Source organism: Staurois parvus, unplaced genomic scaffold (assembly GCF_062004578.1).
Source record: "Staurois parvus isolate SC_StPar_1 unplaced genomic scaffold, SC_StPar_1.0 ptg000472l, whole genome shotgun sequence".
Classification (NCBI taxonomy): Eukaryota; Metazoa; Chordata; class Amphibia; order Anura; family Ranidae; genus Staurois; species Staurois parvus.
In genome coordinates, this window is record NW_028318268.1 from 1,674,877 (window position 1) to 1,693,865 (window position 18,989).

An 18,989-nucleotide genomic window follows, 5' to 3' on the forward strand; every position below is an offset into this window, starting at 1 on the left:
CAGCATGTCCATGCTGACAGGAGGGAGACCTGCGTTGTTTACACACAGGTCTACTCCCTCTCAGCTTTACCTGACGATCGCCAAGTGCCGGCCAGGAATCGCTGGTTGGGACCTGGTGATTGACATCCCTAGCTGCCAATAGCGGCAGCGACAGTGCACGTCTCCTACCTGGAAATGCAAATCACGTATATATTTGTGATATTGCGCAGCCCTGCTGCCCTGTAGCAGTACTTCTACTATAAGGTGGCAGGAAAGTGGTTAAAGGTGTTTCATTTAATTGCTACAAAAAATAAACAACATTGAGCCTGGTTTCACATATATGCGGTGCAGTATATCGCATGTGATTCACTCAGGAACTGCACCGCATTCCTGTGCAAATCACATTCGATTGGAGTCATACATTTTGTATGGCTCTATTCGCACCGCACCTGCACCAAAAACGTGCAGGACCATTTTTTGGGTCCATACTAGAATCGGACCTCGAAGGTATTCACACCTATGCAATCCGATTCTGCACATCGCACCGCGTTTTGCGGACTGCTTTCGGGGTGTTGTTAACATACACACCCCCAGCGGTTCACATGAATGGGGTGCGATTCTGATGCAGTGTGGAATTCACACTGAAAACGCTGCGAATTCTGCACCGCATCAGTATGAACCCAGGTCTAAAGTGGAATTCCACCCAAAACCTAACTAACGCAAATCCTACTCCCACCCCCATTCTAATTCTAATCTATCTAACCCTGTAAAGAAAAGCTCGCTTTACTTACTATTCTAACTACTCTGAAGCTGCTCCGGTCCGGTCCCAGGCTGAGCTGTCAGCAGTGGCTTCTGTGTAGAGCAGAGGCACCTGACAACAGATGCCCCACAGTAAGTCTCTGGGTGATGTCATCTCTTCTTCATTTCCCAGCTCTTGTCAACTCTCTCTCAACACAGACATCTTTTTATGTCCTTTTCCATCTTTATAAAGTTCCATTACCTTGTTACACAGGACTATTGACAGTTCTTTTCTGTTCCCCATGGCTCAGTATCTAGCCTAGTCAGTGCTTCCACATAAAAGCTAACAAACTCATTGACTATTTATACACTGACACTAATTGCAATTTAAAATGCCACAGATGTGGGACATTAACCTCTAATTGGCATTTAACCCGTGTGTGTCACCTTGTGTGTCTGTACCAAGGCCAAACATTCCAGGGGAGGGAAACTTTTTATCATGGTCATTTGGGTGATTTCTGTTATCATTATGATTTAAAAAGGAGCCAAACAACGATTTGATAATAAATTGCTTCATATGAGCATTTTTTGGCATGATCGGTCATATTTTCAACATCAATGCCAAAATCTCACAATTTCTGCCAGGGTATGCAAACTTTTGAGCACAATTGTACCTGAATTATTTCAGCCATTTTTGTCTGTGACCTTAAAAATTCAGCACGGAACAAACTAGGAAAAAGCGGGACCTGGATTAGCCAGGGTTGACTGTATAAAAAATGTAAATAAAATGCATTATCTTCACACACACTACTGATTATCTGTACACAAAATCTATTCTCCTTTCTTTCCTCAAGTAGATTTCAATTACTCGACATGGAGGCTAAAGCTGAAAATCAAATCTGTCCAGTCGTATTTCTGGCATAAGCTATTGTACACCTGCTAGATGGGCCCAGTGTAGCCAACTCAACATCTGACTGGGCAAAACAATAGTTTCATTGCCATTTGCTGTAAGCTACAGGAGTCAGCACTGTTGATTCTGAAGGCCTCATGGCAGATTTCTTTAACCCTGACAACACATAATGGCTATCATGGCTGAAATATTGTATGATTGGATAGCTCCAACATAAACTTACACTACTGAAAGCAGTGCAGCCAAGTGAAAAGCTATGAAATGAAGTGAAAAGACTATTGGGAATAATTCAAAACACATTCAAATATATTAAAACACAAGTAAAGGACCATCCTATGGCAGAACTACTGCTACAGGGCAGCAGGGCTGCACAAAATCACATATATATATATATATATATATATATATATATATATATATAGTTGTGTTCAAAATAATAGCAGTGTGTTGAAAAATGTAAATAAAGCTCAAAATCCTTCTAATAGCTTTTATTTCCATACACACAAATGCATTGGGAACACTACACATTCTATTCCAAATCAAAACATGAAGAAAAATAGATCAAATTTGTGTTGTTCCTCTAAACAAAGTGAAGAAAAGTGAATATTAGACTGTTCAAAAAAATAGCAGTGTTTGTATTCTTCTTTACAAACTCAAACATTCACTATATAAACTGAAAAATGTTTGAAGATTTTGCTTTCCTTTGAATCACTTAATGAATATTTGGTTGTAGTCGCACTGTTTCTGAGAACTGCTGTACATCTGTGTTGCATGGAGTCATCCAACTTCTGGCACCTGTGATCAGGTATTCCAGCCCAGGATGATTGGACTACATTCCACAGTTCTTCTCTATTTCTTGGTTTTGCCTCAGAAACTGCATTTTTGATGTCACCCCACAAGTTTTCTATTGGATTAAGATCTGGGGATTGGGCTGGCCACTCCATAACGTCAATCTTGTTGGTCTGGAACCAAGATGTTGCACATTTACTGGTGTGTTTGGGGTCGTTGTCTTGTTGGAACACCCATTTCAAGGGCATTTCCTCTTCAGCATAAGGCAGCATGACCTCTTCAAGTATTCTGATGTATTCAAACTGATCCATGATCCCTGGTATGCGATAAATAGGCCCAACACCGTAGTATGAGAAACATCCCCATATCATGATGCTTGCAACACCATGCTTCACTGTCTTCACAGTGTACTGTGGCTTGAATTCAGTGTTTGGGGGTCATATGACAAACTGTCTCCGGCCACTAGACCCAAAAAGAACAATCTTACTTTCATCAGTCCACAAAATGTTGCGCCATTTCTCTTTAGGCCAGTTAATGTGCTCTTTGGCAAATTGTAACCTCTTCAGCACGTCTTTTTTTCAACAGTGGGACTTTGCGGGGGCTTCTTGCAGATAGCTTGGCTTCACATAGGCGTCTTCTAATTGTAACAGTACTCACAGGGAACTTTACACCTTCTTTGATCTTCCTGGAGCTGATTGTTGGCTGAGTCCTTGCCATTTTGGCTATTCTTCTATCCATTCGAATGGTAGTTTTTCGCTTTCTTCCACGTCTTTCAGGTTTTGGTTGCCATTTTAAAGCAATTGCAATCATTTTAGCTGAGCAGCCTATCATTTTCTGCACTTCTTTATATGTTTTCCCCTCGCCAATCAACTTTTTAATCAAGGTACGCTGTTCTTCTAAATAATGTCTGGAATGACCCATTTTCCTCAGAATTTCAGAGAGAAATGCACTGTAACCAGCATATACAACATTTGCTGCCTTCCTTCTTAAATAAGGGCAATAATTGCCACCTGTTTTTCAAAGAATGAATGACCTCACTAATAGACCTCCACATTGCTATTATTTTGAACATGCCCCTTTCAATGAGTGATTTAATTACACAGAATCAGCAGCATCTATGTCATGACTGTTGGATCTGTTGGATTTCTATTACTCGACTACACCTGCTAGTAAATTATTTGCCATGCAGAAATATAATTTCTACCAAAAACAGTGATTGATCAGGTTAGTGACGACTGACTGCTATTATTTTGAACACAACTGTATATATATATATATATATATATATATATATATATGTGATTTAGCATTGATTTAGGTCAAGCGAGCGTGGGAGCCATTCAATGATATCAGTTCTGTCATCCTCCAAGAACTGCCTGCATACTCTCACCACATGAGGCCGGCCAGGTATTGTCGTGCACCAGGAGGAACCCAGGACCCACTGCACCAGCGTAGGGCTTGACAATGGGTCCAAGGATTTCATCCCGATACCTAATGACAGTCAGGGTGCCATTGTCTAGCCTGTAGAGGTCTGTGCGTCCCTCCATGGATATGCCTCCCCAGACCATCACTGACCCACTACCAAACGGTCATGCTGTACGACTTGGCAGGCAGCATAACATTCTCCACGGCTTCTCCAGACCCTTTTAAGTCTGTCACATGTGCTCAGGGTGAACCTGCTCTCATCTGTGAGAAGCACAGGGCGCCAGTGGTGGACCTGCCAATTCTGGTGTTCAGTGACAAATGCCCATCAAGCTCTATGGTGCCGGGCAGTGAGCACAGGGCCCTCTAGAGGACACTTCAGGCCACCCTCATGAAGTCTGTTTCTGATTGTTTGGTCAGAGACATTTACACCAGTGGCCTGCTGGAGGTAATTTTGTAGGGCTCTGGCAGTGCTCATCTTGTTCCTCCTTGCACAAAGGAGCAGATACTGGTCCTGCTGAGGGGTTAAGGACCTTCTACGTCCCTGTCCAGCTCTCATAGAGTAACTGCTTGTCTCTTCTAGTCTCCTCCATGCTCTTGATGTGCCATCCTGGAGGAGTTGGACTGCCTGTGCAACCTCTGTAGGGTCCAGGTACCACCTCAGGCTACCAGTAGTGACACTGACCCTTGCCAAATGTAAACCTAGTGAAAAGCAGTCAGAAAAGATGAGTAGGGAAAAATATGTCAGTGGCCTCCACCTATAAAACCATTCCTGTTTTCTGGGTCGTCTCATGATTGCCCATCCAGTGCACCTGTTGTTAATTTCATTAACACCAAAGCAGCTGAAACTGATTAACAGCCCCCTCTGCTACTTAACTGACCCGATCAATATCCCAGGAGTTTAATTGACTTGATGCTATACTCTGATTAAACAGTGTTCATTTCATGTTTTTGAGCAGTGTATATACTGCTGAGGAAGAGTGGTGAGTGAACAGCTGAGTATACAAAAGTGCAAAAGAAGAGGTGGACCAACCTAGTCTGTATGGGAATGTTGCAATGAGTCCTATGTGAGGAACACAAGTGCTATATGACCTTACTTAAACGTTCGGTCATATACTCCAGGTGAGAGTACATCTGGTGGAGGGAATCCACATTATTCATATTGCATTGGCACGAAGTGATGATCAAGTGGTTGAGGAACTTATATACATATATATATCACATTGAAGATTGTGTCTTCAGTGCATTGTGGATGTTGCACATATAGAGCGGTTACTGGACTGATATATTTCATCACAATTTTATTTGTATAATTTCTTGCATAAGATGCTTGAATAGAGTGAAGCATGGCACATTTTGGGTTATTATCTGAGTTACAAAACTCATTATATCTGAGAGTTTGTATGGTGTGGACTTTTATTAGAGACTTGCAGCATAGCAGCTCACAAGGTTTTTCGCTTTCAAAATCGATAGTGGTCGTGTGGGCATTTTGAAATCTTTACACATTGGAGTCAAATTGCCTGAATTTTGGGATTCCATTTGATTCCCCCCTGGGGGGGAGCTTTCTAGATAAGATTTGGATGTGATCCTTATGTTTATGGAGATCTTGCATCCTGAATCAGGGCCAACAGGGCAACATAGTTGACATAAATAAGAGGATTTCCTGATTACCATCTCCATGATTGTGTTCTGTGTGGATATATCCTGGAATATTATGTGGGTATCAATGTTCAATTCAATTGACATCTTAATGTACAGTATATGGATAACTGTTCTACCACATATAACCCTGAGGATGAACTTCATGAATTGTTTATCATTTGCATTCTACGCATTGCCTCAGGTTAATGAAAGGAACTGTTTCAATCTACTCCCAGTATTTGCTCTAATAATGTATCCTTTCCTGTTCCCATGTGATATGAGGATTTATGATGCTCAAGAATAATGTTGGACTACTTGACCTATATAGTTTCATGGTGCATGGTTGCGACTTTCTATTTTTTAATACATATGGGGGTCATTTACTAAAACTTATGTTTTGTGATATGAGGATATATGATGCTCAAGAATAATGTTGGACTACTTGACCTATATAGTTTCATGGTTCATGGTTGTGGCTTTCTATTTTTTAATACATATGGGGTTAATGTACTAAAACTTGAGAGTGTAAAATCTGGTGCAGCTCTGCATAGAAAATCAGCTTCCAGGTTTTATTGCCAATGCTTAATTAAACAAACTAAAGTTAGAAGCTGATTGGCTACCATGCACAGCTGTATCGGATTTTACACTCTCAAGCTTTAGTTAATAACCCTCATAATCTTTCGAGAGATGCCTAAAGCTATTATTTTATAGTAATGTACTTTTATTGTAATGTAGTGTTTTTGCTACCGAACATCTATCTGATATACTGTATAAAATGTCTGATGCATTGCCTACCAAGTATAATCTTTTTTTTCCTTTTTGTAGCAATGAAGCCTCTTACCTTGCGGAAATGTTTGGTCCAATGTGGATGATTAAAGTCTATACCTACGAGTTTCAAGTTAGTATAATATTTGCAATGGGTAAAGAAACATTTATTTTTCATAATCTGTGTTTGCTAATAGCAGTCGTCTTGCTTGCATTTCCTTCCTGATGGGTAAGCATTACATGTGCTCAGTACAGGGTATATTAGGAGGTTCATTGCTAGTTCAGATCAGCATATTCACTGAGAGATTAACTGCAGTAAATTGAGCAAAAAGAGAACAATGATCCACAGTGCAATGAGCTGTAGTCAGATGTGAGATGGGATATACCCTCAGACTGCAATGTTGAAGGTTAAATTGTAGATTATTCTTACTCTAGGCATCAATAACATTTGTTTCTTATATGTTTTATATGTAGAAAGCATCCTGCTGCTTCTGTTGTCCTGAACAAGACGAAGAAAGAGGTAAGGAAACTTTGAAGTGTTTTTATGTCTTTGAGGCTCAAATGTATTAACCTTTTCTTGGGTTTAGTTCAGCCCACCTCATGTTGACCAGAATTTGTCCTGACACTGTAGGTAGGGTTCAATGAACCCTATGAGAAAAGTTCAGGACAGTATACATGAATGATAGGACCAGTCCTTCAGAAGGAAGGATCAAAGAACGTTTGCTTTATACAAGTAGGCCTAACCTAAAATCCAGTGCCAATGCATGGGTTGCCCCAGATAAGTTGCTGAGACTACTGGCTGGTGAAAGAGCTGCATGTTTTTAACTTAAAGTATTAAACCCATAAACAAAAATGTATTACATTGCAGCTTACTTCTTACATGTGATGACTGCATATTCTTTGTTTTCCGGTGACTCGGCCAAGAGGTCTTTTATTTTTCAACTTCCTTTAAGAGCAAAAATGACAGAGAATAGAGACAGCAGCGCCACTGTGAGTGTAGACGGTTAAAATCAGGCAGATTTGATGGTAAAATTGCACTCACATAGATGGGTAACAAGTAGGCATGTCAAGTGATGGAGGTCCAGTGGGAGCATCAGGTCATTTGGCCATGCTCTGGGTGTTTTCCTGCCACTCCGGTGGTGTCCAGGGCACGGGGAGTAGCAGAGGGGCACAGGGAGGCTCGTAGGGATGATGTCACCGCATGGACCGGGTTTCCAAGATGGTGCGCTTTCAGAGCATGCTCACTCCTTCGTCAGGCCGATCATCATCCCTGCGAGCCTCCCTGTACCCCTCTGCTACTCCCCTAGCCCTGGACACCACCGGAGCGGCGGGAAAACAGCTGAGTTCATGCATGAGACATTCACACAGTGAATTATTTATAAAAAGACCCCTTATCACTTGTGTGACAGACCCAACCGGGACAAGGGCTTTTGGAGGGTACTATGGGCTAGCCTTCTACCCACTGATTATGGCCCATGGAGGAGAACAGGGATTTTTTCTGATTCTCCTCGTCAGAACATGGAGGAGAGCTGGGTCCTGAAACCCTTTCACTGGCCGGGAGGATCTACCGGAATTATGAAGCCAGGAAGTCCCCAGAACAGTGGTGTGTCTGCAGGAACACAGTGTTGGACAGATTGTGCAGACGCACCTTTACCAGCCAGGGATATGGAACTCTTCTTGGGCATATTTCTTATCTTGCTCCAGCTGGTCCCCGAGAGCTGTATAATGTAGTATTTGTCCATTTTGCCATGGCTACTACCAACTTTATACTGTTACCCTTTTATACTATTCTTGCCAAAGATGTGCTACTTGGTATCCTAGATCTGAGCTGGATCTGGGGTGGGACATTAAAACTTCAATCACACCTGAGCGATTTTCTGCTTGAAGCTTGTAGCTCTAAAACGCTCAACAAGCCCAATCCCATTTACTTCAATGAACCCTATTCACATATGAGCGTTCTGTCACCTGAAGCAAAATGCCTGTCGCGTACATAAAAAGCACATGAGATTCTTTTTGGCAGATTACAAGCATTTTTGGCCCCATATACTTCAATAGAAATGCCTGAAAATGTGTGACTTGAGCGTTTTTTGCTCAAACAGGAATGCCCGAAGCTGTAAAACGTTTGTAATACACTTCTATAAAAGATCAAAAACGCTGAAATAAAAACGCCAGTACATTTTTACGCTCACATGTAAATGCAGCCTTAGAAACGAGTGGAGGAAATCATGGATTAAAGATAAAAAAAAAGCTGGACATTTAAAGTACGGCAAAACTAGCAGATTTTTTGGGCACAATAAGACACCACACAATAATATACATACAACCATTTATTAGCATAAAAGAGTCATATACCATGTATGAGACTCACGATACATACATAACCCCCAAAAAGGGGGCAAAGGGGAAAGGGACACAGGTAATTACAAAATAACTCCCTTGCGTACATCATAGTCACCTAAAACATAGGTATCAGATACAGAGTAAGAGAGCAAAAATGGTCAACGCGTTTCACCTGTACATTGGGCTTCTTCAGGACCGTAGCTTGAATGTAAGGGAGAATAGTGCTATTGCATATAAAAACATGAATATTAGGTCTACAGACAAATACGTTGAAATACATACAATGAACAAAAATTACTTATTGTGCTTACATGAAAGCACAGCAGGCCAGCGGCAAAGTAGTATGGGGAGCAGCATAAGAGACCAGGATACAGGCAAGAAAAAAAGATTCAAGGGCGAAATATTTTATAAATAGATCCTATAGAGGAAAATATATGACACCACCAGCATATATACCAAAGTACTTCAGTCAGGCATCTACATAGATTGTATGGGCCAGAACTCACAATAGTCGTACACTATGTCCACTTCCAAGAGAGACACAAAACCCTACATATATGGAGGTTAGGAAGGTCACAAGCAGGGACTCCTGAAGATGATGCTAGGCCTACAAAATAATCGTGTGTTAATAATATAGATGGGGTAGGGGTAATATACTATATCTCAAAAAAGGAACCATACACTTGTATGAGGGGCCAATATGCAAATGGACAGGCAAGCAGAATTTCAAGATAAAATCTTGTGGTGAAAAAGACCAGATGTAATGGCAGGATCAACGGCCCAATATTTGATATGGTGCATAAAAAAGAGATAAATTACTGTATGCCATGCAACAGGGAGTATTTAACAATAAGCAAATAACCTCAAAGGGATAAAGAGCCAATGTCAAATCTAATACTTCACTTAATGTAATACTTAATGTGGAATCCATATAAATAGAACGCGTACTAAGTTTGCACCAAGTCCCTATTAGACGGCCCCCTAAAAAAAGAACCATAGACATTAGGGGCCAATATGTACAGATCACAGGCTAGCACCTTAAGAAATGGAACCTACACAGAGCAATCCAAAAAATACATATCGTGAATCTCTAGCACCACTGGGTACACCCCCCCCCCTGTGCCAAACATTGGCGGCCGTGTGTGAAACACTGTGCCAAACACCAAGATGGCGTGGTGTACACCTGCACTAAATGTGACTGCACACACAACGTCGATTGCACATCACGCCAACTGAGCTACGCGCATGTGCCGAACACGAGCAGCGCAGGCGCACTGACAGAGAGAACCCAGGGGACACACAAAACCGCACTAATGTCACCGTCCCAAAGGGGGGACAGCGGGCGCACCCAGATGACAACCACAGTCACCACTGCCTAACAGGACCAAAAGCCCAGAAATTAAACATCATAATAGTGTATTATAACCATGCGTAACAACATGCAATCAAATGTGCCCAATGTACAGGCGAAACGCATTGACCGTTTTTTGATCTCTTACTCTGTATCTGATACCTATGTTTTAGGTGACTATGATGTATGCAAGGGAGTTATTTTGTAATTACCTGTATCCCTTTCCCCTTTGCCCCTTTTTGAGGGTTATGTATGTATCGTGAATCTCATACATGATATGTGACTCTTTTATGCTAATATATGGTTGTATGTATATATTTGTGTGGTCTCTTACTGTGCCCAATAAATCTGCTAGCTTTCTGTACTTTCATTGTCCAGCCTTTTTTTTGTTATTGCTAGGATGTGGCACTAGGAAGCTCATTTGTTATTTTTAATGGATTAAAGAGACCAGGTGCTGAACATTCCAGAAGTGCTGTAGGCACAGGACGATTTGGAGGCTCTAGCCGTTCAGGAATGGGAGCTGGAGATCGCCTTCAGACAGCTGTTAAACTCTGCTCAGCAGCTGGGCAGGACTCCCTTTGCCTGGGACTATCGGGAAGTACCAACTGACAGCTCTGAAATCACGGCCGAAGTGTCAGCAATGGGCCAGAGTAACAGTGTGGTTTGCCCACCTCTGCCTGCAGCTATGGGAGAAGAGCTCCTATGGCAGATTCAGCAGCTGTTGACTCACCTTAACAAACCTGCTTCTGTACAGGATGAGCTTGTAGGAATGTGTCTGTCCAGCAGCGGGACGGGTATCTGGGAACCAGCTCATCTCCCCAGTGGCAGTACGATGACCCAGGAGCAGAGGAAGCCGTCTCCCCTTCCCAGCATGGGTCCAGGCGCCTGGAAGACAGTGCCAGGGAGATGTCATCTCTGCAGATGGATGAGTATTCAGGAGACTGGGCAGGCGGCTCGGCTCCTCAGTGGCAGTCCAGGGGCCAGGGAGATGAGGGAGTCATCTTTCCTTGCAAGTGACAAGCCAAGGCCCAAGGTCGGACAGATTGTACCAGACGCACCTTCACTAGCCGGGGATATGGAACTCTTCTTGGGCATATTTCCTTTTTTGCTCTAGCTGGTCCTTGAGAGCTGCATAATGCAGCATTTTAAAATAATAACTTTTTCATACTATTTCTGTCAAAGATTTGCCACTTGGTAACCTAAAACCAAGCTGGATCTGGGGTGAGACATTTAGAAACGAGTGGTGTAATGTACGTTATGTATCCGGGACTGTTAAACGGTTTCTTGGCATTCTGGGGGGCATGCCCTGGCTGATCAAAACTTTTTAGTGGACATGTTTTCCATCACATAGACATGAGAGGCCGATCCGCTCTGTTCCCATGATTCCGGCCCAAAACATGACTCCACCACTGCCTTGCTGACGTCGCAGCCTTGTTGGAACAGGGTGGCCGTCCACCAACCATCCACTACTCTATCCATCTGGACCATCCAGGGTTGCATGGCACTCATTAGTGAACAGGACTGTTTGAAAATTAGTCTTCATGTATTTTTCTGCCCAATGCAGCCGTTCCTGCCTGTGAGCATTGGTTAGTGGTGGCCGAATAGAAGGTTTATGCACAGTTGCAAGACTCTGGAGGACTCTACATCTTGATGTCCGTGGGACTCCAGAGGCACCAGTAGCTTCAAATATCTGTTTGCTGCTATGTAATGGTATTTTAGCAGCTGCTCTCTTGATCCGATGCATGGATCTGGCAGAAATCTTCCTCAATGTGCCTTTATCTGCACGAACCCATCTGTGCTCTGAATCAGCCACAAATCTCTTAATAGTGCGATGATCACGCCTACGTTTTCATGAAATATCTAATGTTTTCATACCTCGTCCAAGGCATTGAACTATTTCACTCTTTTCGGCAGCAGAGAGATCCTTTTTCTTCCCCATATTGCTTGAAAATGGTGCTCTGCTTAATAATATGGAACACCGTCCTTTAGTAGTTTTTCCTTAAATTGGGCTCACTGGCCAATCTAATTATCGCAGGTGTCCGAGATTGTTTTCAGTGATCAAAAGAGCCCTGACACACAATGCCATCCATGAGTTAAACTGAAAAACAAAATATTTAATCTTTGTGACACTTAAATAGAATTTGCATAATAATTTGGAATGTGGTGTATATACCACTCCTCCATACAAGCGAAAAAGGCAAAAGGTGAGTCACAGACCCTGTGCTGGGCTAATGTTGAACCAATCCTGAGAGCCCATGTGTGCAGACACATATATATAAACCAAATAATGAAAACTGTCATCAATGAAACGGTTTTCATTATTTGAGCTGTGTTGGCATACATGGGCTCTCAGCATTGTTCAGAACTTAGCCCAACACTAGCTCTTTTCCTCTCCCTTGACCCCCGGTTCACATATATGCGGCCGTGCAGGCCGCGTTTTCTGCTGGCACAAGAGCCCATTCATTTGAATGGACTCCCGTGCCCGTGACACGCAGGGAAGAAGTCCCTGCATTTCTTCAGAAAACGCAGTCCACACGGGAACCTCGGTTCCCAGTGCGGGCGGAATGTCATTAGAACAAATGGCACCCACCGCGGGTCCGCATTTCTCCGTGCGGGTGGTGCGGCTGCACGGATTTTTGTGCGGATCCGCAGTGGCACCACCCACACAGATGTGAACCTAGCGTAATTGATTTTAATTGTGACTCACCTGTTGTCTTTTTTTATATGGGGGAATGGTGGGATACAACAAGGTTGTATGCTCAGTTGCAATATGCTATGATTAAGGCTTGACGGCTGAACATTTTAGGATGTATACACTGTATTGCATATGTAGCCAATAAGGCTATCTCATTTGGATGATACTTGATTCTATTCCTAGATGCTGGATACCACATAATCTTGAATGAGGCCAATATCATGAAGCCAACTGATGCTGCAGTTCTCATTTTAACATGGCATATACCAAGCAGTTCACAGGGCACCTTGTAAACAGAGCTATTCAGTTGTACACAGTTTTTGTGAAAAAAAATATGCTATTGAGGGCCTGGTAGGTGTTAAAGGGAATCTAAAAAACTATTTAAAATATATTTTTTCCTTAGCCAGGTAAATATGAAATGTTGCTTGTGAATATGTTCTTTTTTTATTTTGAATCAGCAGCTGGCAATCTCAGTTAGCCAGACTAGTCTTACCTGCTATGCTGAAAAATACCTGCTTACAGAACTCAATAGCTCAAGCTCCAATTTACAAACAACTACATGGGTTAGAGGAGTGATTGTGCTTATTATTAAAAAAAAAATTAAATAAAAAAAAAATATATATATATACATATATATATATATATACAGTTGCAAGAAAAAGTATGTGAACCCCTTGGGATTACATGGAGTTTTGCATGAATTGGGCATAAAATGTGCTCTGAATGTCATCTAAGTCACAACAATAGAAGAACACAGTCTGCTGAACATAATACTACACAAACATTAGATGTTGCCATGGTTTAATTGCACATAACATGTAAACATTCACGGTGCAGGGAGGAAAAAGTATGTGAACCTTTGGACTGAATAACTGGTTGACCCTCCTTTGGCAGCAATAACCTCAACCAAACGTTTCCTGTAGTTGCAGATCAGACCTGCACAATGATCTGGAGTCATTTTGGACCACTCCTCTTCACAAAACTGTTTCAGTGTAGCAATATTCTTGGGATGTCTGGTGTGAATCGCTCTCTTAAGGTCATGCCACAGCATTTCAATCGGGTTGAGGTCAGGACTCTGACTGGGCCACTCCAGAAGGCGTATTCTGTGCTGTTGCAGCCATTGTTTTGTTGAATTACTTGTATGCTTTGGGTCATTGTCCTGTTGCATCACCCATCCTCTGCAGAGCTTCAGTTGGCGGACAGATGGTTGTACATTTTCCTGCAAAATGTCTTGATAAACTCTGGAATTCATTTTCCCATCAATGACAACAATCCGTCCAGGCCCTGAGGCAGTAAAGCAGCCCCAAACCATGATGCTCCCTCCGCCATGTTTTACAGTGGGGATGAGGTTTTGATGTTGGTGTGCTGAGCCTTTTTTTCTCCACACATAGTGTTGTGTGTGTAGCAGGCTCCTTGTACAAGAGGATTCAGAAGGAATCACATGTTTAGCAGTCAGTTCTTTCTCTCTCTCTCCTATTTGTAAAACCTGGGCATTCTGCCAAGTTCATGACTCATCCACTACACAGAAAAGAACGCTGGGAGGGGGAGGAAGCAGGAAGTGAAGGGGGAGAACAGAGAGACACGAGGCTGGAGAAAAAGACAGGGACATGTGGAGCCCATCCAAGCAGAGGAGGAGGCACTACAGCACCCAGCGTGGATAGAGGGACCCTGCTGTGTGTTCAGAGTCTGGTGAGCTGTCCCACTGGAGAGAGTAAGACACACCATTTACACTTTGCATATAGACTGGGACATCCACACCCCACTGCTGGGATCTCACCCATCCGGGGCCCTGTGCAAGCCACAGATCCCTCTGCCTGCTTTGCCCCTCACCACCAGTGTAATTGAGACTGTCTGCCCCGGGGACTGACACATACTGGGAGATTGCATCCTGCGACTGCCCCTGGTCTTGGGGTGCTTTGTGTTGCCTTTAGACACTGAGATTGGACCCTCTCAGCCCAGAAACCTAGTGAAATCTGATGTAACCCACACCAGCTGAAACTCCAAAGAAGTCTTCAGCTGCTATTTACTTCATTATAAGGACTAAACGTGCACCAACTAGAGCTCCACCGTTACAAGGACTGAAGTGGGGGAATCTGGCTTAGTAGCCTTATTAGAGGTACCTCTTTATTGCATTCTGTTCTGATTCTGAGGTGATTTTTGGCTAACGCCCCTCAGAAGCAGAATCATACACCGGTGTAGGTAATACATTTCATTGATAGAGTATAAGTAAGTTTATTTGTTTGATATCAGTTGTATTCTGCTTAAAGTGCGACTCTGCCATCAGGAGACTCTTGGCTGTGAAGCCCTCTAGTGGCAGACCAAATTTACTGCATTGCATAAAAGAAGAAAAGTAAGTTTTGAAGTTAAAAGGGGAACCCCACCCCTCTACACTGCATTTCATTCTCCATAAAATTGTTCTTGTTTCATTTAACCCTGTGTCAGCAAATTTCTTGGCGGGGTATTTGCTATTCATTACCAGTTGTGCCAGAGGGATTGGGTTTGCTTAGGGTTGGATCTATTGAGCGCAGGACCCATAATATATTCCAGCTTGTCCCAAGGGGCAGTGCTACATGTGTTCTTCCCAAACAACTCAATCTTGGTTTCATCTGTCCACAGTATATTTTGCCAGTAGTGCTGTGGAACATCCAGGTGCTCTTTTGCAAACTTCAAACGTGCTGCAATATTCTTTGGACAGCAATGGCTTCCTCCGTGGTGTCCTCCCATGTACTCCATTCTTGTTTAATGTTTTCCTTATTGTAGATGTGTCAACAAAAATGTTAGCATGTGCCAGAGATTTCTGTAGGTCTTTAGCTGACACTCTGGGATTCTTCTTTACCTAATGCAGCATTCTGCGCTGTGCTCTTGCAGTCTTTTTACAGGACGACCACGCCTAGTGAGAGTAGCAGCAGTGCTAAACTTTCTCCATTTGTAGACAGTCTGTCTTACCGCGGACACATGAACATCAAGGCTTTTGGAGATACTTTTGTAACCCTTTCCAGCTTCATGCAAGTCAACAATTCTTGATCGTAGGTCTTCTGAGAGCTCTTTTCTGCGAGGCATGGTTCACATCAGACAGTGCTTCTTGAAACCAGTAAACCCAAAACAGGTGTGTGTGTTTCTTAAGGGCAGGACAGCTGTCAGCAACACATCCAATACCATCACACTGATTGGAGTCAAGGTTGGCTCACTCCTGGCTCCAATTATCTCTGGGAGAAGTCATTAAGCTAGGGCCTCACATACTTTTTCCTCCCTGCACTGTGAATGTTTACATGTTATGTGCAATTAAACCATGGCAACATCTAATGTTTGTGTAGTATTATGTTCAGCAGACTGTGTTCTTCTATTGTTTTGACTTAGACGATGTTCAGAGCACATTTTATGCCCAATTCATGCAAAACTCCACGTAATCCCAAGGGGTTCACATACTTTTTCTTGCAACTGTATATATATAATAAATACAATAACAGTCTGTCAGGAATCTAGGAGTGACCAGAAAGGTGTGGACTGACACAGGGAAATGCAGGTTTCAGGTATAGTATAATAATACCGTTTATTATTAGCCACCCAGATATATATATAAACGCACAGTGAACAAACCAACCTTCCACTAATCTTAGTAGGTGCAGGAACACAGGCGTAGTCAGGGCTGGAGAGGTGGAACGGTCAGGCCGGCCGTAGGGTTCTGTAATGACCGTTTGGTAGTACCTCTAGCGGTCCTCAGGACAGGATTCCCCAGGGCGCGGAGTCTAAGTCCCAGTCTGCTTATTCACCAGGGCCCCTGATGGTGGGGATGGACTTGGAGCAGACAGGAACCAGGTCGCGGCCCCTGAGTACACCTGCTAGTGGTAGAGGGATCCGCCAGAGGTATGTGCAGGTACGGCTGGATCCGTGCAGGATGGATGGATGGCAGAGTAGTTAGCGTGGTCAGACGGGCCAAGTCAGCAACGTGCGGGCAGCAAGGTACCAAAGGAGCAGGCAGAGAATGGTCAAGGTCACAAGCCGGGTTCAGTAACTCACGGGCAGCGCGGTACAGGGGATCAGGCAGAAGGATGGTCAGGCAAGCCAGGGGTTCAACAGGAGACGGTCAGCAGAGGTCAGGATCAAGCCGGGTCAGCAACGAAGCAGGAACACAAGATACCAGGTACAGAGGCTCATGGGAAAACATACACCAAGGCCCAGATCACAGGCCTGGTCATGCCTTAAATACACCTTTCTGCAATCAGCCCCAGGTTTGGCTGATTGCACGTGTGAGCTTCTGGCTGCTGAGAGCACCCGCTGGTCAGCTCTGGTACTGCAGCCCACACGGCAGGTGGGTCCCACCACCAGTGCTGAGTCCATTCCTGACACAGTCACTGCAAGTGCTCTAAAATCCCAAACATGTTGGGAAAATGGTTGAGAAAGCACACTAGTGGATTGGTTTAACTCTTTGGATAACATTACTTACTGAGAGGCAAGACACATCTTGAATACTTTCAATGGGATTCAGTCCATGTTTTATGACTTCATGCTGATTAAAACTGAATGTTGAAAAGTATATCTTTCAGGGTGGCAAAGTTATTTTGTCATCCATATAGCTGTTATCAGAAGGAGCCCTAAACACACATCTGTCTGCAGGTACCTGCACCAGATAAAATGTGCTCAGGACGATGTGCCAAACAGCTGTAATGATGTGATTTGTGGGTTTCTATTACTCACCACGGTGTACCATAATTACGTGTTCCCAGTCTTTTTTTGTTCTTATTTCTAGAGACAGGGAGCACCAGTCAGTATCTCAGTAACTGTCATCAACACATCTATCGTAAAGAAAAAATGTATATGGAGATGAGCTGGCAAAGAAATGTTCCCCTAGGCCATGTACAAGGGGAGGCATGAGAAATTGAGATTTAAAAGAAGGTTTTTTTCAGTGTCAGAGTTAGTGGAGGATTGAGTAATACATAAGTAGTTTATGGCTTGTGTTTACTGGCTGTAAGGGCCATCGGATCACGCAAGATTTAAAGGGAATGACTGTTTCTTTTGGTGACCCATTGAGATCATAGCTAAAGCTAACCACGCTTTAGTTCAAGTGAACATTCATATAAACAATCGTATAAAAATTCTCAGTACATTCAATGGCTTCATAAATGTCATTCAAAGATAATTAAAAATTTTGTATGCCTTCAAGCACCTCAATATTGTAGTACATATATATATATATATATAATAAATACAACAACAGTCACTGCAAGCGCTCTAAAATCCCAAACATGTTGGGAAAATGGTTGAGAAAGCATATATATACAGTGGGGATCAAAAGTTTGGGCACCCCAGCTAAAAATTTGTATTAATGTGCATAAAGAAGCCAAGGAAAGATGGAAAATCTCCAAAATTCATCAAATTACAGATTAGACATTCTTATAATATGTCAACAAAAGTTAGATTTTATTTTCATCATTTACACTTTTAAAATAACAGAAAACAAAAAAATGGCGTCTGCAAAAGTTTGGGCACCCTGCAGAGTTAATATCTTGTACTGCCCCCTTTGGCAAGTATCACAGCTTGTAAACGCTTTTTGTAGCCAGCCAAGAGTCTTTCAATTCTTGTTTGAGGTATCTTTGCCCATTCTTCCTTACAAAAGTCTTCCAGTTCTTTGAGATCTCTGGGCTGTCTGTCACGCACTGCTCTTTTAAGGTCTATCCATAGATTTTCAATTATGTTGAGGTGAGGAGATTGTGAAGGCCATGGCAAAACCTTCAGTTTACGCCTCTTGATGCAATCCCCCATGGATTTCGAGGTGTGTTTAGGATCATTATCCATTTGTAGAAGCCATCCTCTCTTTAACTTCAGCTTTTTCACAGATGGCATCAAGTTACCATCCAAAATTTGCTGAAATTTTATTGAATCCATTTTTCCTTCTACTCGTGAGATGTTCCCTGTGCCACTGGCTGTAACACAACCCCAAAGCATGATTGATCCAACCCCATGCTTAACAGTTGGACAGAGGTTCTTTTCATTAAATTCTGTGCCCCTTCTTCTCTAAACGTACCTTTGCTCATTCCGGCCAAAAAGTTCAATTTTAACCTCATCGGTCCACAGAACTTGTTTCCAAAATGCATCAGGCTTGTCTATATGTTCATTTGAAAAGTTCAAACGATGATTTTTGTGGTGAGGACGTAGAAGAGGTTTTCTTCTGATGACTCTTCCATGAAGACCATATTTGTACAAGTATCTCTTTATAGTGGAATAGTGTACCACAACTCCAGTGTCTGCCAGATCTTTCTGGAGGGATCGTGCAGTCAAACGTGGGTTTTGAATTGTTTTTCTCACAATCCTGCGAGCTGTTCTGTCTGATATTTTTCTTGGTCTTCCAGATCTTGCTTTAC

At 42.8% G+C, this 18,989-nt stretch overlaps 1 protein-coding gene across 1 annotated transcript in view; it reads left to right on the forward strand.

Annotated features, from left to right (window-relative positions):
- SERINC4 (serine incorporator 4) overlaps positions 1-18,989 on the forward strand; it is an 88,820-nt gene that overhangs the window by 53,445 nt on the left and 16,386 nt on the right. Inside the window, exons 10-11 of the mRNA XM_089689383.1 lie at positions 6,305-6,377; positions 6,719-6,764. Of these exons, the coding sequence (XP_089545509.1) occupies positions 6,305-6,377; positions 6,719-6,764 (119 nt within the window). The remainder of the gene's footprint in view (positions 1-6,304; positions 6,378-6,718; positions 6,765-18,989) is intronic.